Raw genomic sequence first — 24,108 nt, forward strand, 5'->3', positions numbered from 1 at the left:
TTAACCAGTAGGGCAACTGATCCTCCATTAAAAAAAAAAAAAAAAAAAAAAAACCTCCATGCATCAGCTGTTCATTTAGCGACTCCTAGTGAGCGATACACGCTCATCACGACACAAACATTCTCCTAGAACTCACACTTTGCATTCAGTTAACAGATCCATACGAATCATGCATGAAATAGAAGTTTATAAACTCAAACGATAGTATGTGCTTTACAGATGAACTTGAAGTCTTTATTCATTCGAGATGTTCAATAGCCTAATAGATCATCTTTGGCTCGTTAATACAAATACATGAACCGATTTGTGAACAGATGATTCTTTTAAGTCAATCTTTTAAAATAATCATTTATTATGTTGCACGAAACCAGTGTGGAAACCAATGGTTCAGAATCTTGATAGATCTGAGGTGCAGGGCTCGTAAAAAATCTAGTCCGACGTCCCGGGGCTATTGTGTTTTCCAGTCGGTCCCAAAATGTATCACCGCCCTGTCCGATGGGTTTATCATGAATAGTGATTTAAAATTCCTAACTTGATTCGTGTTCGCTTGAAGGGGTGAAATTGATCGTAGTTGATCGTTTGCACTTTTTTCTTAATCTTGCCGTTTCAAGCGTTTTAAATAATTTGCGAGAGTTCTGAGCTTGCGCGCACTCGTTCAAAGCACAGGCTGAGAGCAATGTTTCAGACAATGAGCTTACACAGAACTTATTAGTCTTTCACGTATCGTAACTTCTGAATGAACAAATACACTCAAAATAATTGTCTCTGCAAGTATTCTCGTAAACAGAGTCGGTTATGTTTTAAGTGAATGTATATAGTGGCCTGCTGCTCAGAGAAATTCGCTGTACAAGATAAATCTGTCTCTCTCTCTCTCTGTAAATTAGACGTAAGTGTGAAAATGTGCTTTGATGGCTTGTTTCATAACTTGTGGTTAAAGCGCCACTCAGCGGTCAAAAGCTGCAAATACACTTTACAGACGCCACGGCGGCGGTACGTGTGGAGGTAAAAGGGGCGTTTTGGATGTCTACCTACTGTATCTGACAGCGACACAGCAAGAGGTTTTTCACAGGTTTAATGAAAAAGGATCACAGTGAGAACTCCCAAAATAAATAAATACAATTTAATGGAATTCAAAAGGAAAGCAAAGCGGAACAAAACTAGTGAAAAAAGCATTTATCATTAGAACAGTTCAGTTCTTTGCATTATAGAAATCGGTAACTAGCATTGGTAAATATGAACTAGCAATGAACAATGAACAATACTTCTTCAGCTTTTATTAATTTAAAATGCATTAGTAATTGTTGAAAAGCAAGCTGTATCTGTTTACTGCATACAGTAATAAATAGAAAGCATTTTAAAGATTTTAAATGCTAAAGAAAAAATGGACTGATTTTCACAATGGACTGATAATGAATAAGAAATGTTACTTGATCACCAAATCTGACCCTGGACAACAAAACCAGTCTTACTTTAAGTCACTGGGGTATATTTGAAGCAAAAGAAAAAAATACATTGTATGGATCAAAATTATAGATTTTTTTTTTCTTTTATGCCAAAAATAGGATATTAAGTAAAGATCATGTTCCAATAATATATTTTGTAAATTTCCTACTGTAAATATATTAAAACTTAATTTTTGATTACTAATATGCATTGCTCAGAACTTCAATTGGACAAATATTAGAATGATTTCTGAAGGATCATGTGAGACTTAAAACTGGAGTAATGATGCTGAAAATTCAGCTTTGCATCACAGGAATACATTACATTAAAAAAGCTTTAAAATAGAAAAGTTATTTAAATTGTAAAAATATTTCAGTTTTTACAATATTTTTGATAAAATAAATGCAACTTTGGTGGAGACTTCTTTCAAAAACAAATCGTTTGTTTTTGTTTATGTCTAAAACAAGTGTTGCGACAAGAATAATCTTATCGTTGTCTTATCTCAAGAACTTAGTATTGATTTGTAGAGCAGGATAACTGGAAACAAAAGAATTCCCTTACCAGACCAGATTTGTTTTTCCCCCTTCTTCCTCCATAGAGTGTGAATGAACCTATGATATGCCAATCACTTCAAATGCTGCCCATCAGCTGGTGATTCTTCAGTCTAACATTAGACACTGGTCATATTTCACATAGAAATTGACATAAATAACGACTAAAATAATAAATAGTACATTTTGCTTAAAATACTGTTACAGAACACAAATGAATCAACCCGTAACTAATTTAATGCGGTACTAATGGATTTTTTATATATTAAATTACAGCTAAACAATATTCTGTGCTGAACAAGTGGGTTTTGTATTAGGAACAGCTAATCTTAAATAAAATTTAGTTTCCATTTCTTAAAATGTGTAGCTATTTTGAATTTTGTATATCTGAGCACCTTACTAAATTTCCATAGTCATCACTGCCATGTAAAACCTCAAACATGACATTAAATACCTTGAACAATGATTAATTGAAACCCATTTTCACCCAATCAACTTATTCACACCCACTAGTCCAAAAAGTAACAACATCCTGAACACAATTTATTTTCCAACAGAATTTTTGCATACAAAGGCCAGTAAATGTGCACTAGGGGAAGAGAGTGCAAAGCGTTCTAAAAGATTACATATTTGTGGCTACATTGTACTGCAAGACACATTTGAGTTCACACGAGACAACAGTAATATTGCAGTTTGCAATGACACGGTCTACATAATGCAATAAATACTCACACGCACAAGTATTCATATATTGCACTTTGGAGGAAATAAAGGTCTTGGTTAAATAGATGTTAGATAGTGTTCAATATAATCATCCCATTCCATCCCAGTCCAGCAAAGACTAAACTGGTCAGTGTAAATGTTACAGAAAATGTAATACATTACAGGTTAAATATGTGCAAAAATTACAATTAAATCCCTTAACAAATTCACTGTGTCTGCTGTGCATGTCAACCATAATTTCTCGATTACAATGACATCTTTTTATTCCTTTAAATCTTTTCAGTACTTTAGATGCTACAGAGGTTGACTTGTGTGCCTCTAAAAATAAGACCATCCAAACAAGTGTTTGATTAACTGGAAATCAAACTTCGTAAGATGAAGCCAAAAAAAAAAAAAAAAAAAAAAATGTAGTCCACAATAACATGCCAACCTGGCACGGATTACAATTTTTGAGGACTGCTCCAAACAACACTATATACACAACCTTTCACATTCAGCTAGGGTTAAAGGTCCAAATGTACACAATTTTCAACGGAGTATAAACGGAAAAATAAAAACCATCTACAAGAGTACCCATGAAACACCTAGCAAACATCTTTTAGAGGTTCTACCAACAAGAGAACCAGCACTTGGGGCAGAGTTCCTAATACCAATGCACGGTTCAGCATAGTCATCGCTCAGAGAAGAATAAAGAAACATCTACTGGACAAAAACGCACCAAATGGAAAAGCATGTTTGTAGAGTTGTGAAATGAAAACGCTTCCTGTTGAGAGTAGAATACATGTGTATTAGCTTCAATATTTCAACCTATATGAAGGGAAATGAGAAGGGCAGCTCACTGACGCAAATTAAGAATAACATTAATTGGTAATACTAACTTTACAATGATGTTTAATTAGTTAGCATTAATTAATACAAGTTTTGTTCATAAATAAAATCAACAAAACCAAAATGCTTTTAAAAATATGAACAATTTTAAGAAAAATAAACAGGGGGAATAATAAAGTGGGATTAATGAAATGCTGTTATCAATTGTCATTAGCTATTGCATTAACTAAATGTACAGAACCTTGTTTTAAAGTATTACCCATTAAGGCTTAAAAAAATAAATAAAACAATACTGTTCCTGCAGGTTGGAATTGTTTTTTTTACTCTTGAAAGGCATTCTCCAATGTGCCACACAGAGAATCAATTTTAGCATTACATATTATTAGCAAACAAAAAGAAAAGCGATCATTTAATAATTTTTCCATTTAAACAAAAAATATTCTAAAAGGTACAAAAAGACGGACCCTCTTGAATGAGAACTAACCAACATGAAGTCATTCTGGCTCCCAAAATCTCCCAAAACTGAAGACTTACACTAGATACATTAAACCCACATCAATGATTTACTATAAAACTTCACCCACTGTACATTCAAGACTCACGGTTCCTACAGTATCATTACTTCTCTTAACAAAAAACGATAAAATAAAAGACCTTACTCAGCAGTATGCAACTAATCTGGAGTGCTATATGGTTCGGTGTGGATTGAGAGAACTACATTCTTAAGCTACTGATTCTAAACATTAAAACTGCTCCTAAAGGAAGGGATGACAGAGGGAAGTTCTTCATCATCTTGATAACCCACTTGCTTACTCACTGTGAGTGCTTAGCCCTGTTTTTCTTTGGAGAGCTCTGTGTGAAAGCCTGAAACACGTGCTGGTGTTTAAGAAAGGAGACCTGTGGATCTCCTGGGTGCAGCAGAGACAGAAGAGGCTTCATGCACCGGCAGGGCCACTCTGCCCTAAAAAAGGGTTACAAGAAACGAGAGCAGCCCCATACATGCTGGTAAATCTCAGTGTTAATGCTGCCAGTGTTAATAATGAGATTCTCCTGTCTGGAAACGTACCCTACCAAAGCACACACAGATAATAACGTCAGATAGCCATACACACAGAGACGCAAGTTTATATCCCATGCTACAGACACCAAAAAGCACTGTTTCGGTGTCGATGTGAGTGAGACTTTGGTAATAATGTGGAACCTGCTCCATGCAATTAATTTCCTAGTGACCGACATAGTGTATATGGAAACAACAGAACGTTGTGTTTGATATACATCAGGTGAATGGAAGATATAAGAAATTACAGAGAGTGGAATTTAAAAATAAAATGTCTTCATTAAAAACAAAAATGACAACAACAAAAAGAACTGCCAAGTCTTGCTCGGCATTAATTGCTGACACTCAAGTCACATGTCAGATTCCATCTAAGCAAGTGCCAGTACCAGAGCCAAAGCGAGTTTCACAGCCCACACATGCACACGTGTCCTGTATGTGTGCTAGTGGTCACTAGAGTATCCACAGTCTATTGTCCTGTGAGTCCCATCAGTTTAAGGCTCTTAAGGCAAAGGACGACACATGCAGAGTGATAGAGAGAGACGGAGGGAAAAAATAAGGGAACAACGCTTCAGGGAAAGCTGGACAGGATTGGCTCATAGCTGGTGTACTATGCTGTCAGCGTGATGAATGGATACAGGGCCGTCTTGTCTCAGTCTCTGCCATTGAAAAGTCGTGCTAAGTGATCCGACCTCCTCCTCTTCATTCTCTTGCTCTTTAGCAAACTCCATGAAAACCTGCAAAACGGGTATACGATTACAGACGAGTACTGCAAAAGTCAGTTTTTCACAAACTAAATTTACTTCTACACAGATCTTTTTTTTTCTTCCGAATATTGTGACATACTTGTTCAAGAGTTGACTGGGAGAAGTTGTACTCTTCAAAGTTAAAGTTTTGTTTTGCTGTGAAGAAAAAGGGAGAATGGTCAAAACAGCATTTTTAATTCTTCATAAAAACTGCGTGGTTGTTATGATATCCATTTCTTACCATTTTCTAACTGGGCAAAAGACTTTGCTAGTGACTTCACATCTTCCATTGGGATTTTATACACCATCAGAGTGGCAAAACTGCAAAGATCCAACACATACACATTTGCATTTGTGGTTTACAGGGACTCTCCATAGGGGTAATGGTTTTTATACTGTACAAACTGTAATTTCTATCACCTACACCAACCTTACTGGATATATTTGAATTTCATAAAACACTGTTTTGTATGGTTTTTTTTTAAGCCTTTTGTATTACTGGGACACAGGAGGTGTCCTCATAAACCATGTAAGTGCCCATATCATTAAACACATTTGTGTCCTCAAACCATATATATCAGTACAAACACACACACAAACACACGCACACTTCTCAATCCCAGAGGTTTTCAATTCTAATTTTACCAATTTTACATCATTTTTTTTCACCCATTTAATTTCTTATCTTTTTCAGACACATCTTACCTGTCTTGACGAACAGCATGAGGAAATATCTTCAGTATCTCTTTGTGCAACAGTGCTACCTGCTGGAGACCTGTGAGCTCCTCCCTGAGATTAATCTCTAAGCTGTATCCTCTCCCAAACTTCCCCTTCAGGTGCTGTATTGAGCCAATACATCTGCAGGGGGCAACATAACAAAATGTTACAAGCTTTCTAGTCTGCTTTTCTTTGCATGCCCAAAATTCTCTTTAAGTGCATGTTAATCCATGTCATATTTAGCGGAGGCTTTTATCTGTCTTATAGTCCCACCTTAGTTGACCAGAAACCATGATGGCCACACGGTCACACACAGCCTCCGCCTCTTCCATGTAGTGGGTTGTCAAAAGGGCACCTCGCTGTTTGTTCTTAAAGGCAGCACGGATCGCCCTCCTATTGAAAGGAACCACAGAAATGTTAATTTTTGCAGACATCTGTTTTATAGTACATGTGACATAGACATATATATATACACACACACACACACACACACACATACATATATATATGTATCATAGCATTTAGAATACATAAGTTAAAATAACTGAACACAAAGTAGAATATTTTACCACATGCGCTGTTTTGATTTGGGATCCATTCCTGAAGATGGTTCATCCAACAGAACTATCTGAGGATTTCCCAGCATGCTTAGTGCAAAGCACAGCTAGAATGAAAAAGATTTAAAAAAAAAAATTAACCCAAAAATCCACAACAAAATCTTATTTTGATAATGGCACTGAACTGAATGACTTGCCTTCCTCTTTAGCCCAGCAGACAAGTTTTTTGCCTGTTTGTAAAGATGATCCTTCAGCTCTAGAGCACTCACAACACTGTTAAAGACAGACACACACACACACACAACATAGTTAAACCTTGAACATTGCTTTGGTGGTCATACTGTCATCTAGAAACTCTGTTCACATGAAAAAGTACACTAGTCAATAAAATGCATTTATTTTGATTAACTTAATAATAATAATAAAAAATAAAATAAATAATAATAATAAATATATATATATTTTTAAGAGATTTGGTACCGCTTGATGATGTTTGGGATATCACGCTGATGTAACCCCTTGATAGCAGCATAGATCTCCAGGTGCTCCTGTAGAGTGATTCTAGGCCACAGAGGGTTCACCTGAGGACAGTACCCTACATGCTCCAAGGGGTTTTCCACTGGTTGGAAGTCTGTGCCATAATCTCCCATCAGAATCTAAAAATAAATGTCAAACTTTAGTCAAAACACAATGAACTCATAACCAGCAAGAAACTGAGAGATTGAGCCCAAACCTGTCCAGCAGTGGGTTCAGTGTCTCCAGACAGCATGTGCATGATAGTGCTCTTTCCTGCTCCATTTGGTCCCAGCAGACCCAAAACCTCACCTGAGAACAGGCCATTTTTCATTAACATTTGCTTGCTCTATTTAAAATCATTACTTACAGTACATCCAATCAGAGGCAGACTCCACCTTTGCGAACACAAAAGGAGATGTTCTTAGTGGCCACATTCCTTCTCTTGCTGAGTGAGAAGCCCTCCCTCTTGCCTTTGTACTGTTTCCTGAGATTACTCACCACTACCACTGGTTTCTGGAAAAGTTTTCCATATTAAAAAGGTTATTGAACAATAACGTGATTTGAGACTCTTAAGACTCTACGATTTACAGAAAAGTGGGGCTATACCTCCTCACAGCACTGACAAGTTAGCGCCTCCTTCACTTGAGCTCTCTCCACCTGAACATCCTCATCCTCACTCATGCTCTCCTCTGGGTTTCGCTGAGCATTGCTCTTTGCTTGGGAGGAAATCCTGGAAAACAACAGATCAGAGATCAAGCTCTATTTCTTAGTGATCTGGGTTCAACTGAAGGACCTTAGAACAGAAAGCTCACATTAACACCGTGTCTACACTGGATGTGGCACGACACGACACGACATGACACGACACAATTCCCAGACAGTAAAATGCAAATCATGGCATAGTACATAGTACAACTTGTCTGCCATTTTATTCCAACCATTACTCCTGATCCGAGGCTTCAGGTAAAAATTAAGTCTGGCATTTAGTTTATTAAGACAGACCTGCAGATCTGGTCATTTTTCATGGTCTTCCCTCCATATCTTATCTCAAGCCATCTCAGGATGAAGAGCATCAGAATACACTGGATATACGGCTACAGAAGACACAAAGATTCAGTGCAAAGAAGACATTATAAAACAGTTTGAGACAATAAAACGATATTTACAATAACTTACAGACACAACAGAGATGAAGAGGTTCTTCCATGGGAAATCGTCTTCATGAGGAGACTGAAGGAAGGTGACCTAGAATGAAAAAGACTTGTATTAGGTTCAGTTACATTAGGGATATTTCATCCATGTTATCAGACACTGAATAGAAGGAGTCCTGTAAGTAGTAAAGTGTTACCATGGTAATGCAGTTAAGGCAGCCCATAAGAGGGTAAAGTGGACTGAAGAAACACAGTGCATTGTGTAGGACACGAGCCACAACAGGACTCTCATTCACAAGTGCCATCTGGACTATGGATGCAGAAACCACACACAACTATGGACAAAAAGAAAAAAAGAAATCACTTTAATACCTTCCTACAGATATATTTAAATTTGAAAGATAATTTTCCGTGTTTTCACACCACTGGAAAGTTGGAAAGTTTCTTGAAGTCTCACCATCATGGAGACCACTGAGAAGAAGTCCCTATTGCTCTGGACTTTGACAAACATGAAGGATACGCAGTATGTGAAGAGAACCATGGCTGGAGCGAAGCCAATCAGACACAGAGCCTGAAAATAGAATAAAGATAGTGGTTGAGCTGTTGTTATATGATAATGCTAATATCTGCTCTGCTTAAGCTTAAATAAATTATATTTTAGAAAAATGTAAAGGAAGCTGGATGTAGCGTTTTCTTACCACAGACAAGGTATTGTAGAAGGTTAGCAGGTTTGTAGAATGGAAGGCAAACAGGGTGCTGGTCATACAGATTAAGATAAGATAATAGAAAGGGACATCAATAGCTGCCTGACCGCACCAGTACGCCGAAGGAACAAGACCAGAGATCCTCAGGGTCGAGCGACACTTTAACTGATAAAAAAAATTTAATTAAAAATATTAAGATAGAGAGGTTGCATTCAATGAAAAAACACTGAAATATTATTGAAGAGACATTCTGATAAAATCAAGCCTTTACAGCTGGTTATTTAAGGTGACCCCAGCGGTTTAGAAAAATGTTTCTTATGCTCACCAAGGCTACATCAGAAATACATTAAAATCAGTAATATTATGAAATATAACAACACTTTAAAATGTACTAAAACAGAACATTATTTCCTGTGATGCAAAGCTGAATTTTCAGCATCATTACTCCAGTCTTCAGTTTCACATGACCCTTCAGAAATCATTCTGAAATGCTGATTTATCAGGAAAGTTCAAAAGAACTGCCTTTATTTAAAATGTATATACACTGTAAAATGTGTTTGTCATTTTTTATCAATTTAAAACATTCTTGCAGAAAATATTAATACATTTTTTTTTTTAGTTAAAATGGATTCAAACCATCATTACATGAAGTTACAGCACAAATATATACCTCTTTGTCTCTTGTGTGGTCCATTGCAAAATAGGCTGGCATCCCTGCAGCCAGCATCCCAAGAATCACAGCCTCAATGTAAACCAGTGCATAGGACGTCTTATCAGGGATTTGCTAAAATGCAGGAAGAATAGAGCAGTTGACACTTACAGGAAACAACAATAGCAGTATTTATGTACAGTGACTTGAGTGTATTGATGCACTACACTCACATAGTCGAAGGGTTTAGTCCATGTTTGAATGTGTCCGGTGCCGTTAAAGCCCCTCAGGAGAGCGTTACTGAGCACATTGACAACCATAGGCAAGGAGTGCACTGTGGTACTGTTAAAAGCTAAAATGTAGCTAAAATCCTGGAATTGAGAAACAACGAGGGAGGACAGGAGGGGTTGAATAAAGTTATCGAAGAACAGCAAGAGTTTCAAATATTTTTTAACTGAAAAACACAATTTCAGAACAATGCATTGTTGAGAAATGTATTTCTAAAACTCAAACTGTGGAGTATGAAAGTGTAGAGAGGCTAGCCGATTGTACTGGAAGGCTCACTTTACTGGATCCTGTCACGTTGATGGCGGCGCTGACAGGTGCAGCAGACATGTAGTCTGGTTTTTTCATCATTTCCACTTTAATGTCCTGAGATGCCAGATTTTGGATGAACCCTGACAGGTCAGAATCTACCACAACACACAGATTTTACATGAACCAAGACTTGAATTGGTTAATGTGAATAGTCAACAGTTGTCAATATAATATATACAGGTATTATGACTGACCGGTGGAGTTTTGCACAAGCAGGCTGGTGGTGTATTTGCGAGGAGCCTCGTTGCGGTGCAGCAGGTATATAGGTGAAAACAGTCTTTCAGGAGAATGAATCTGAATGTTTCCCGTGGCCACGGACAGAATCAGCATTGCAGACAAGAAAACCAGGAACAGTGTCAAACTGGGTAAAAGAGAGGAGAAAAAATTATGACTTAAAGCTTTGTATAACACATGCATAATATTGATTATCAAGATACTGTTCAATAAGATTGCATCCTTTTCCTCTATGACGTTGAGTATGGCCTGGGTCTGATTAAATAGAAATATAATTTTGGGTCTGCAAGAATTTTAAATGTGTTCTGAATAGTATGCGTGTACTGTGTACTACTGAAAGGCAAACATGATCAACTAGTACTTGGAAGCATTTGCTTACTTGTATATAAAAGGTTTTCTCTCTCTCTGTAGGTTGAGCATGTGCAGCCAAGCCACGGTGCTAAACTGCTGCCTCCAGAGGGCACGTCCGGTTACTGCATCCTGCCTGCTGTCTGAAAACGTCAGCAGCCGCTGGTCTGTCTCATCCATAGAGGACACGTCTCCCTCCTCTTCCAGCTTTTCTTGGTTAAACACACTGTAGTCTACCAATAAAGGAAAACACGAGTGGGCGTTATACCTCTAGAGCAATTCACTATACTGGTTCACTGTAATACTGATTAGTTTCATGTAGTTTATGCCAAACAGTAAGATATTAAAAAGCTGATCTTAAAACTGATATTTCGAACAGAGAACCAGTTTAAGTAGGTGGATATCTTACCAGTCTGATCCACCTCTGCCTCTGCCTCCAGACGCAAGAATACATCCTCTAACGTTGTCATGGAGACACCGTAGTTAATGATACCCAGGTCAGGTCGACAGTCTAACTCCGCAAACAGCCCTGGAGTGCAATGTGAGTGAGACGAGTTTAGAAACCATAGAAATTCATCTTTTTGGACTGCAAGAAACAAGAAAACTAACCACACACACCAAAATAATTCTTAAAATAACTGAAGCTCTCACACACACACACACAAATAAAGTAAATAAATAAATACCATACATCTGTCATCATTTACTAACCTCCATGTCGTTCCAAACCCGTATGATTGTGTTCCATCAATGGAACAAAAGGGATTTTTATAGAATATTCAGGTTTTTTCACTTTTCCATTCAATGAGTGAAAAACCCCGAGTCATACAGTTTTGGAATGATATGAAAGTGAATAAATCGAACTGTAAGCATGAAGTAAACACTCCACCGATACTTCATATTTGACAAGAGTACAGATATTAAAACAGCCCCAATAAAACACCACCACAGTCCTGGTGAAAGCATGAAACAATCTGTTGCTCCGCAGGGCATATGGCAGTGTGGCACATAACAGATGGTGACATGAGGGCAAATAGAAGCGAGACCTGGGAAAGTGTCCATGCTCTCGAAAGGCAATGTGAATGTAAGCTCAGCCTCTTGCTGCCTTGACAACTGAGCCTTGGGAACATGCTGCTTGACCAGTGATGTGATGTTCTCCACTTCACAGCCTTCAGTTACAGACATTCTAGAGGAGATTTAGAATGACAATGTTAATGTGGCAGCAGCAATGGGTGACAGGAAGAACAAATTATTATGTACTATTTATAGTACATAAGAACTCACCTAAGATGGTAGCCAACCCCACACTTGGTCTTCAGGTACAAAGAGGAACCAACACATTTCAGTTGTCCTTGAGAGATGACAGCTTTACGATCTGCTTGACAGAAAATGAACAGAGGTGTGTAAGATTGAGACATAGATGACTGATGGAAGAAAAATGAAAAATGATAAAAGTACCCGCAAGTATATCTGCCTCGTCCATGTAATGAGTACTGAGTACAGTGACTCTGCCTGCTTTACGGCTCTTCAGTAAGGACCAGACCTGGTGCCGAGACACTGGGTCCATACCAGCTGTTGGCTCATCCAGAAGGAGGATCTGATTCAGAAGCAAAAGGACACTGAGGGAGAGGGATAAATAAGCAAACAAAAAGTCAAAGGGATAAGCCGTCAGCCATTTACCTTTGGGTCTCCGAGAATTGCTATGCCCACAGAGAGCTTCCTCTTTTGGCCTCCACTTAGGTTCTTTGCCTGAGCGTCCATAATCTTTTCTAAATCCAGATCCCTTAGAACTTTTCTCACCTTAAAAAGAAATGACAACAAAACAAAATGATGAAGGTAAATGGATGTTTCTGCCTTTATTGAAGATATTTTCTAAATACTTAACCAACTGAAGGTTTTTCAGAAAGTCAGTAAAACTGTTTTATAAGAAATTATTATTATTTATTTTTTTATTCAGAGTGGACCCATTAAATTGGTCAAAAATGACAGTAAGGACTCTGTAAGGACTTGCAGATTACAAGATTTTTATTTCAAGTAAACGCTGTACTTTTGAAGTTTCTATTCAAAGAATCCTGAAAGAAATGTATCACGATTTCCATAACAAATCAGCATATTAGAATGATTTTTGAAGTATCATGTGACACAGAAGACTGAAGTAATGTCTGCTTTGCTATCACAGGAATAAACATTTTAAAAATAAATTGAAATAGAAAACAGTTATTTTTTTAATCAAATAAATGCAGCCCTCTTGAGCATAAGAGACTACTTTCACAAACATTAATAAATCAATATATACATTCAATTTCCAAATAAATGTAAAAAGAAAATCTAAAAAAACTTCTATACATTTGAGGTCGCTGTTGCTTTGTATAATGAATGTAATTAAACATGCAGAGTGGAGTTGATGTCAAATCAGCTCTTTTGATGCATTATAGTGTGAGGTTTGCTTTTGAATTTCCCATACAAAGAGTCAACATGCAGTCAGCTGATGTGGTCTCTAGATCCACTGGGAGTTCCTACCTCACAGTCAATATCAGAGGGCAGGATCCCTTTGATGGCAGCGAAGATCCTCAGGTGTTCCTCTACAGTGAGCACATCAAAGATGATGTTGAACTGGGGACATATACCAACCAGCTGTTTCATCTCGGCCCCCTCTGCTATCTCTGCCACAGGAGTGCCATAGATGGTTGCCGTGCCTATGCATAAAATACAAAATAACAGAATTGTGAGTGTAGAAGCAGTACAACTACAGTTTTGTCAAGGTATAGAGACCCAGTAAAATGTGTTGACAAAAAAATCAAAATTAGCAGCTAGGCATCACATGTCTGACCTTCTGTAGGGGGGCAGATGCCACACAGGATGTTCATGAGTGTGGATTTTCCTGCTCCACTGTGACCCAGCAGGGCAGTGATCTGACCCTCATAGATGTCAAAAGTCAAACCTTCAGATCACAAACAGACAGAAGACAATACATTCACCAACATATTAGAGCCAGAAGTCTCCTCATATAATACATTTTTAAAACCAAGTCAACATCAAGTGCAGTATGGGACGGTTTAGAACTATGGAAGTAAAAAGGGTTGCAAATACAATTATGTGCTTATTAGAAGCATTTTTTCTAAAGTATACAAGAAGTAATTTAGTTTTAAAATCCATAAGTGCTGAGCAAGAGGATGAATATACTAGTTGTAACACAAACAATGAAATGTCACGATTTGGACACAGGTGGGAAGTCTTACCTCTCAAAGCTTCCACTTTGGTGTCTTTCTCGCTGTAGATCTTACGGATATTGCAGATCCTAACAAAAAAAATATATATATATAAATAAATAAACACGGAAATGAATATTAAATGGTTGTTCTGGCCGCATGCCAACTCTCTTCAAGGCCAAATCTATCCAGGCTTTGAAGCTCCCTTTCCCCAAACTGCATTACTTCACTGGTCTGCAAATACTGACTAGCTTTTGTAGTTTGTAGAGGAAGATACTTTGAGAATAGAATGAATGAATGAATTTTGAAATGATTTTTCGTAAAACTGTACAATACTGTAAAATACGGTAAAATGCTGTAAAAATAGTTATGGACAACTGATAATTTTTTTTTTGAGTCAAGTCCGCACCTGATAACCTCTTTTCCTCTAAACTCAGAAGAAATCGCCTCCACAGATTCATCATTCACAGGGGTTCCGTTCACCTCGCCCTCGTACACAGAGCTCACCTCCACATAACGCTTCCTCCGCTTTGACCAATAGGATGGCTGTAGGAAGTACAGCACTGAGCGCCTTGTGCCAAACTCGCCTGAAGGAAGAGATGGTCATATATGTAGGAAGGTCACAAACGCCTCCATCCCAGTTAAGTTATAACACAGATTTTTGTGTATTCTTTACTGCAGCCACGTGGAATCTGCTCATGTTTTTTTTACCTTTTAAGAGAACAGACTATCCCATTTACAGTATAAACTAACACATTTTTGAAGTGTTCAGCTAGAAAGGTGTGCTAGTGCAATTTTCCTTTTAAGAAAATTATTAATATTTTATGATCAATAAAAAAAAAAAAATCTTGTGTATCAAGTATCAAAATCCTTTTTGGAGCCACATTACATGGACTGTGACCAAACAGTCTTGTTTTGCAGGCTGAGCAAATGACTTTGCATTGGAATAAATTTGCATACGATGCCTAAATATAAACTCTGTTAAGAAGTGGAATTCTACTAAAAACACAAAGATGATTTCTGTTGTGCTAAACGGTTCATGAAAAATGCTTTTTGACTGTAGTCACCTGGTAAGACTTGGTCCAGGTACATGGCTAAAAGCAGATAGAGAATGCAGTCCAAGAACAGCAAGACCATAGGAACATAGAGGGCGTGAGGACCATTGCCCAGAGAGGAAAACACTGCACCGTCCCCCTGAGCTTCCAGATACACCACCTACACAGACACACAAAACCTTCCAGAATGTACACTCCATTTCACATATGGGATTTTTGACTTACTACATACAGATCACAAACTTCTGAATGTTAGTATATGATTTAAAAAATATGTAATTTTTTTTTTTACATACTGTAACTGTTTTCTATTTATTACATTTAAGTGTCACATGATGCTTCAGAAATACTTCTATTATGTTGATTTTGTGGCTGAAAGACATTTCTGATTATCTATGCTTATATCAATTGTGCTGTTTTTTTTCTCCATATTTCTTTGATAAAAAAAAAAAAATATATATAATAATAATAAAAATAAAAAGTTTTAAACAACAGAATATATTTTAAATATAAATATTCTGTAGCATTATAAACATTGTTACGGTCACTTTTGTTAATTATAGCACATCCTTGCTGATTAAAAGTATTAATTCAAAAAAAAAAAAAGAACAAAAAAAAAAAAACCTCACTGTTCTCATGTGTGTTTCTTGGCAAACAGTCCTATAACCTAGGTGACTCCATTTAAACCATAGACACCATGGAGTGTGTTTGTGAAAAAGTGTGTTACCTGGGCGATGCCAATAGAGAAAGCGCTGGGAGACAGAAGGCAGAGGAGCCACACAGCTGACTGTGGGAAATCTCTCATCAGCACAGTGAAAAGAGACAGGCATCCGAACACCACGGTCAACATAGAGCCAACTGTACTTGCAAACTTGGGCTTCTTAAACAAAGGGGTCAACATGAAGGAGAAGAAAATCTGTGGGATGAAGAGATGGGAAAATTAAGTCTTGAGGTCACCCAATTAAAATGTAACATTCCTGGTTTCATTATGATTGATTCCTCAATGAGAGAGATAGAGACAGAAAAAAAAAACCTTATATATATTTTTTTATATTTTAATCTTTCACACAGGCACCACTTTTCACAATACTATTAATTCCCAATGGATAAAACCAAGACCTGTCCTGCATTTGGTTCTCGTTGAATACCCTGCTGCATTCAAAAATATCACATTATGGAAATAACTTGCAAATGCGGTTTCATTTCTTGAAGAAAAATACACTTTACTGCTGACAACTTTGTAGCAAATGCTTTCTTAGGAAAAGCAAGAAAAAGAAAAAAAACTTGCATTCTGTCAGATATTTTACCAGTACAGTCACACCCTGCTGAAGCAAAAGAAAACCAACACAGCAAAAAGCAATTTAGCCTTAGAAAACGAAAACTGATAACATATTCATTATAAACTCAGATTAGTCTGTCACTCACAGGACTAATCTCACTGTAGGCAGAAATCGAGACTTGAGGCCAAATGAGTGCACAGCCATTTAAATTGCTTTGCACTCTCTAAACCTTAGAATCGCTATTGTTCAGGATGTGACTGGAGGGTTGCTAGGACTTACAGAGGATATTCCATAGAGGAAAATGAGAAGGAAGATGACAAAGAAGTTGCTGTTGGAGAACAGGGGTGTGCAGGTTGCTATAACAGCCATGAGAATGGACATGGTCGTCACTAGTGCAGCATAGAGAAGGCCCCATGAAAGCCTAAAGAAAGCAAAAGAAAAGTTTACAAATGGACCATTTTTACATTTAAATTGGCTATGAATTACAACAGGTCCTGTTGAGAGCACACTCACCAAAAGGCAGAGTCATACAATCCCATCATGCCCATGGTGTCTTTCAGGCGCTGCTCTTTTTCAGCTGCCACATTGACAATGAGGAAGGAGACAAAGGGTGTAAACGCCAACACTAGGTATATGGAGATCAGTGCGTGAGGGAACTTCTGGACCTCAACCGAACCCGGATGTCCCATCATCACTGCACGCACTTTCAATTCATTCCACACCGGACGTTTGGTCTTCATCTGCAAAAGAATGAAGACAATATTATAAAAGCAAAAATCATGTCAAAACTCAGCAGTGACTTCCTATTACCATTAATGCACTGTAAAAAATGTATATCATAAAACACTGTAATTTTACATAGGGATGCATGATAATATCGGAATGTTATCGAAATCGGCCGATAATGGCTTTAAACGCAAATATCGGCAATGGCCGATATGAAAAATTATGCTGATATGCCTTGCCGATAAGATGAGTAACTCAGTTGTGCTCAGGGTGTCATAGTGATAACATCAGCAGTGTGGTCATTCTTGAAATTTTTTCCTGAATGATGATTAGATTGTTTTGAACATTTAATCTGACAATGGCAGTATAGTAGGAGGCATCCTGTGTGCAATAGAGTCAACAGTTCCTAGTGAATGCAGCAGTAGCAGCCTCCTCCGTGTCCTAATGCCCGTCCTGTGAGGCGCTTTATTTACATAGGGGGCGCTGTTAGCCTACTTGTAATAAAATGTATGCAAAATACAGAAATAACAATAAGATTGTGTTTCTGATTAAATAAATTGATTTCATAAAATCAATCATATATTTCTCTACTATTTTGAATGAGTAACGCAGAAACTGCACGTCTCGTGGGCTAGACTAACAAAACATTAAAATGCAACAACATCCCTTACAACATCATCACCGCATCTCATGCAGCATTTGTTTGTACTATTTTTGCACAGTTTTTTTTTCAAACATTTTTGTTTGTACTATTTTTTTATTTTTCACAATCTCCTCATCACAGCCCTCAATTAATCATGTGTTCGTGCTCAGTGAACTAGATCGAACATTTTTACTATCTATTGAAGAAGGTGTACCATGGATAAATAGATACCGTTTTATTGCCCAGGCCTAGCAAAAACCCAAATAATTGTTGTTGTTTTTTTACTTTCTTTTAAAGAATTCTACCAAAAACATACATTACGGCTGTACACAACAGCACAACAGTTTTCAACATGGATAGTAATATAAAAAATTATGCTGTAAATCAGCATAGAATAACTTTTAAAGGATAATATGATCATGTAAAACTGGAGTTATTGCTTTTCAAAATATTTTTACTGAGCATAAACTTTTAAATGCTAGTATACTCGGATACTTCAGCAGGCAGATATATACACTGCATATTAATGGCTAAAATGCTTAAATGCTGATCAATTTTCATCCATGCCATTTCAAACCTGTATAATGGCAGCATCAATGAGAGACTGCAGCCGTATGAATCCAGAATACCAGTAGTTGGCAGCCCGACAGTTGACATAGTTTGTGTAACAACTTGCTGTGGAACAGAGAAAAGAAAAACAAAAAACCTGTCATACTCGTTCCTTTCATTATAGATCAAACGGTTGCAAAGTTAATGTCATTTACATTAAAAAGGAGGTCTCTAATTAAACTGCTGCTGTGGCTTCATGATATTAGCACGGAGTTAGACTCACTTATGGATTCAGTGAAGTCACTAGGCAGAGGGAGCTGGTTGTATGGGAATCGCAGACGGTACGACAATTGGTCCAAGAAGACCACTCCTACAAATCCATCAGGTTCATAGAGACTGGCATTCTCCAAATCTTTCTCGGTGGAGAACATCTCTAATCGCTCATTCATAGCTGAGGATTCAATACCCACAAACAAATACAAAGAAAAGCACACAGTGGGTCTACTTAAAAAAAAAAAAAAAACATCAGAATCGAACCATTAATTAGCAAAACATTCAGTAACATAACATATATACACCATGCAATAACTTTGAATTATGCATAAATGTTATAGATCAGTGAAATATTTTTGTGATTTTGTTAAACTAAACATCACATTTTTTGGTTTGTTTTGGCTTAATTTAAAGAAAGACACCAATAAAACTGACTTACACAGTTCCCGTGCCACCTCTTCCATGATGTGATTGGTGACATTGTTGATGGGGGTGTAGCCAAGACCTTTGATTGACAGGTCCCGTTCGTACTCCAGCTCCTTAGTGCTGATACTGCCGTATGAGACATGAGGGTTGAGGGTGCTAATTAGGATGAGGAGGCCCAGGAGCAGCAAAGGCAAGATCAGCTCCTGCAAAAAAAGAAGAGGAACAATTCAAATTTGACATGGAAATATACATACAAAACAAAACACACAACTAATTATACAATTTAAAAAATTACAAAACATGGTCAAGATATATTGTGTACACCACAGAAAAAAAGGATATCCATACTGTCATGTTCTCATAGCTACAGCTCTTGATTTACTGCCTTAGGGAGGCCATAAACACAAGAAGGGTGCCAGTGAGGGTGTCCAATCATCCCTCTGGCTTTATTTGCTAGACCATGACATGAGTTTAGCTTTTAATGTGCCTGGAGGATGTGCACTACAATGTTTGTTGCAAAAAGTTCTGGCAAATTCATTTCAAGACCACACTGAAGAAAGTAACTGATTTCATGATTACACAATTTCAATACTGGATTCTCCCTTAAAAATCAAGACTATACTACCGGTATTAGAAATGTAAACTAAAATATGTGAAGTATACACATATGTGAAGCCCACTAGAACCAAGAACTCTGAACAATACAACTTGCTTCACCATCTCCACCTCCAGGAAAATCAATACAGAGATGAAAATCGTTGGCAAAAATCCCAAGCATGACTACTTCATAATGCAATTCATTTTGTTCCATTTCCAACCGCTTACCATAATGTATCATAACAATTTTCCTTTTACAATGTCGGTTTAAAAGTACTTTAGTATTGATGGCAGGTTCTGACATGAACTAGTAGAACACCCACCCATTAACAGCCTTTTAATTCTGAAAGACTCGTATATGGCTCATCACGAAACAAAATACACACATAAAATGCATCAAAAATTACCTTACATAAAAAAATAAATACATGACCACATCAACAGAAGAGAAAAGGCAAATGACTTGGAGGATTTTTTCTTTTTTATTTCTGAGTCAAAGCAGAGAATAAATAACCTGCTGGGCAGTAAAGAGTCAACAGAGTGGAAGGAAGAAGACTTCATCCAGATGCAGGGGAATTACAACAGATCAGTGGTATTAAGACAGCTAAGTCTTGTGATTTTATTAAGCAGTCTAGGTAACTGTAATTTTGCACTGCTCATTTAACTTTGAAAAGTTTTGAAAAAGGGTTGTGATCAAGACCACATTTAGAAAGGTCAGGGATCTTTGAACAGACTGCAAGGGTTTCTGCAGGTCTTTAAGAGTAAGTAAAGATTTTAAGAAACACAACAGGGCAGCATGATAACTTGTATTTTAATTGTGATTACGATTTCTGCTTCTCTCCATCTATTAAAGGGGTCATGAACTGAGAAATAAAATGTCCCTTGGACTTTCGACATAACAGGTCAATGTGCTTTAAAAACATAATGTAAATGTAAAAATTCTAAAATGTAGTTCATTACACCTGCGATATCTGCCAGTTTGTTTTCTTTCTTTCTTTCACACATTTGCTGCGAATAAACCTGCGACCAAACCATGCAAGCTGACATTCTTTTGATTTGTGCTTGTGTGAAAGTGCAATAACACTGATGAAATGTAAAAAAATAATAATGTTGTTTATATTTTTGGAGCAAAATAAAACAGTTTAATAAAACAGTTTAACCATTATTTTCCAGTCCTAGAACAAAATGTATTGTTAGCAACACTACAAAGTTTGCAAATACGATGTCCAGCCAAATTCCAATACTTTTTACATTTATTTTACCGAAAAATTAAAAAAGGTTTGATTGAATAGCTCTGCTCCCAAGTGCAAGAATATGGAAATAACTGATGTTTAAAGTGATATTCTACCTCAGTATTTTTGTCTTGTTTTCGAGTTCAAAAGATTCTTAAACCAAGACTTGATTTAAATCTTTAATCAATTTATTTGTTTTTATTTATAAGTCTTAATTTCTGTGAACCTGATCAAAATTAAGTGAGTTTATTTAAGAATTAAAAAAAATAATAATCTGCAAATGGCCTCTGAAAAAACAACAAACCAATGGGAAAACATGTTTTCATAACCATTTTTTCTTATAATTTCTTAGGAAACAAGGCTGCATTTGATAACTTTTAAAAAAAATAAAGAATAAAGAAAAAAATAAAGAAAACAAGACAAAAATACTGAGGAAGATATAGATTTTTACAACACATGCAACATTTAATGCCATGATTTTATGAATTTAAGACTTTCTGCTATGATTTAAGACCTTGATTTGGGAAGGGTGAATTAATTAAGACTTTTTAAAATCTGCAAAACCTCTGGATTGAAATGGTCACTACACTTCCAAGAATTCCTTGAGAAGCATATGCTGTATAAACTTCAAAAGGAGCACAATACCAGCAAACAGAGGAGAGGGCATTAAATGTTCAGAAGATTTGAAGGGGCAAAGAAAGGATGTGAGTGACAGAGGAAAGGCACCTGGAGACTCTGTTGTTTGGTCCTCCATTTGATCAGCAGGTTTTTGTAGAGCAGGCTTCTCGTCTGATGCCAGACTCCGGCATCTCTTTTGGTTATGGGCTGCATTCTTCCAGCATGCTTCAGCTGACTGGCACATGGATCAGACACAGCTGCAAAACAACAAATATCCTTCTCATTTATAAAAAGATAAATACAATAACAATAATTCCTTTGAATTTGTCAGGCCAACTTTAGGGTGTTTCTTCACAACTCATAGTTCATACTGTTCAGCAAGCAGAGGTAAGATAAGATATGACAGTATGTGATAGTATGTGATAATGTCTATATATATCTCTCTTTTTGGAACGATCCCATATTATCCCAGAATTTTCTTTGTCAGTGGAATGTGTTGCATCAATATTCACACTTCTATAATTAATCTTAGGGTAATGAAATTAAAATGTTGATAATGATTCAGAAAAATTAATAACTATAATTCTGTTGAACTTGAAGATTTATTTAATACTGTATTAACTATACAATATTTATTTAACGTTCGGAAGACTACAGAAGCCCACTTTCGCCACTGATTAATGAAAACAAATAAAGAAATACAAAAAGGCAATTATCAAATATTATAATTAATAACTTTTTTCCTTCCTATTTAAGATTTTGTTCTTTAATCTGTTTACAGTTTACATTTAGCAAGGTTTTCATTATTATTATTAAATTCCGTTGCTGAAACAGTAGACACTACAGTAGAACAAATATTTGAATTGTTCCCCCCACATATGCAACTATTAAACTTTCTAAAACTTTTTAAAACATTGTCCGCAAAGCTCCCCATGTCAAGACTGATAAAATGATGTCAATACTGATTTCGAAGCAAAGAGAAGGGGAAAATTGAGTCCAAAGGTAACAGCAGATAAGAATGCATTCGAGAAAGCAGCCTGTAAAGCGTTACAATGTGCTGACAATTATCTATAAACAGGTTAGAACAAACAAAAACAGGAAATATTGTACGCAAAATGTCACTGCGCGTGCAGGAGGTCTCGTGCACCCGACTTGTATCGCGTGCTCGCGTGCGCGCGCGGTGCAGGTCAATAACGAATGGGTTGGGCTTTTGCTCCTTCTTTAAAAAAAATAAAAATAAAATACGTGTTTTTCTAATGTACCTGTAATACTAGAACCAAATGTGAAAACTGTCGATAAAATAATGAGTTTTGTTCGCTGCGGTCTGGGAGTAAACACTGACAGCTAATGCTAACTAGCTAACAGCTTTCCCTCAAGCTTAAACAAGGAAGTGCACTTACGTATGAAATACATTAAGACATGTCTTTCCTTTCCCCCAAATTCGCTGTATCCTTTCCAAATAAATATCCTTTAACAAATAAATAGGGAAGAAATCCAGGACGGCGTTATCAACACTACTTGCGCCTCTGCCATCAGCTGGACCGACCAGTTCTTCAACCAATCAGCGCAGAGCTGCAAGTTACGAGACTCGTGATTCGTCGGAGTCAAGCAAACCAATCACGAGCCTCAGAACTTGTAGGACTTCGCTGATTGGTTGTGTAGATTGTGTCAACGTCATCAACACAACTCTATGCCTCTGACCCCACCTGCCGTTGACCTACAGGTCTATATTAATCATATCATATCATATCATATATCATATCATATTATATTATACCCCTGACACCACCAGCTGTTGACCTACAGGGCTACATTATATAATAAAACATATTATGCATATGTGCTCTATAGTTATATTTAATATATTTGATTTACCAATTTATTTATTTTTTTACAATATTTTTTTAATTGTATACCCAGTTTAGACTGCAATGCCTTGCAGTTTCTCAGCAGCCCAAGCACTTGATGATGCAATACCCACTGTGCTAGATATTTTGCTATGCTTGCATTGTTTTGCTTGGTCATTGGAAATAGGAGAAATTGTTTACACTAAAATATTGACATGTAGTCCTGATATCCACTGAGATGGTGCCAAAAAGAAAACTATGATACATACTGCATTGTGCTGACAGTAGAGGAACACAGTCAGTACTGCTGTTTAAAGTGTATAGGATACAGTATTTTGAGTGACCATATGCATCTGACAGAAGGAATACAGAAGGAAGAACTGGAGATGCTAGATGCCACAAGATGAGATCTCATTAAAATGAAGACTCAGAATGAATACTCATTAAAATTCTGACAGCTCATTAAAATCCTTAAATGTATATGGCTCTGCAACCTTGGGCACCCGGAAAGTGGTAGATAGGAGTAGTTAACTTGAACAATGACCAATAACTACAATGGACAGAGAACGATTTAGATATTCTGGAGGAATCTCAGCTTTGCTGTCTTCTTGCAATGAAGTCTAATTTTGACTTCTGGGACTCTGCCTCCTGAGCATTATTTTGCAAGAAAGAGAAGACTTTTCTCCACAACGACATCCTTAAAACTGACCTTAACAAAAACGTATATACTTTAGGTGTATATGTACAATGCATACACTACTGCAATCACTTTGTCAGTCAAATTTATTTGGTTACAAAAAAAAAAAAAAAAGTATAAAATTAAGAGTAGAAAAAA

At 36.9% G+C, this 24,108-nt stretch overlaps 1 protein-coding gene across 1 annotated transcript; it reads right to left on the reverse strand.

Annotated features, from left to right (window-relative positions):
* Positions 1 to 4,856: 4,856 nt before the first annotated feature.
* LOC113103453 (ATP-binding cassette sub-family A member 5-like) lies at positions 4,857 to 22,839 on the reverse strand. Its single transcript, XM_026265984.1, has 39 exons — positions 22,827 to 22,839; positions 21,535 to 21,683; positions 18,993 to 19,182; positions 18,564 to 18,731; positions 18,309 to 18,406; positions 16,876 to 17,102; positions 16,642 to 16,783; positions 15,810 to 15,998; positions 15,095 to 15,242; positions 14,437 to 14,614; positions 14,058 to 14,116; positions 13,649 to 13,759; positions 13,339 to 13,514; positions 12,499 to 12,618; positions 12,277 to 12,415; positions 12,103 to 12,193; positions 11,865 to 12,004; positions 11,228 to 11,347; positions 10,850 to 11,051; positions 10,431 to 10,597; positions 10,204 to 10,331; positions 9,873 to 10,010; positions 9,661 to 9,774; positions 8,985 to 9,155; positions 8,744 to 8,857; positions 8,484 to 8,621; positions 8,312 to 8,380; positions 8,138 to 8,229; positions 7,742 to 7,865; positions 7,531 to 7,648; positions 7,353 to 7,444; positions 7,100 to 7,275; positions 6,817 to 6,892; positions 6,632 to 6,726; positions 6,336 to 6,455; positions 6,051 to 6,203; positions 5,587 to 5,666; positions 5,446 to 5,501; positions 4,857 to 5,336 (listed from the first exon to the last, which is right to left on the reverse strand). Exons 1-39 carry the CDS (start codon positions 22,837 to 22,839, stop codon positions 5,196 to 5,198), a joined length of 5,022 nt encoding a protein of 1,673 aa, XP_026121769.1. The 3' UTR covers positions 4,857 to 5,195.
* Positions 22,840 to 24,108: the final 1,269 nt, after the last annotated feature.

Source organism: Carassius auratus, chromosome 1, assembly GCF_003368295.1.
Source record: "Carassius auratus strain Wakin chromosome 1, ASM336829v1, whole genome shotgun sequence".
Classification (NCBI taxonomy): domain Eukaryota; kingdom Metazoa; phylum Chordata; class Actinopteri; order Cypriniformes; family Cyprinidae; genus Carassius; species Carassius auratus.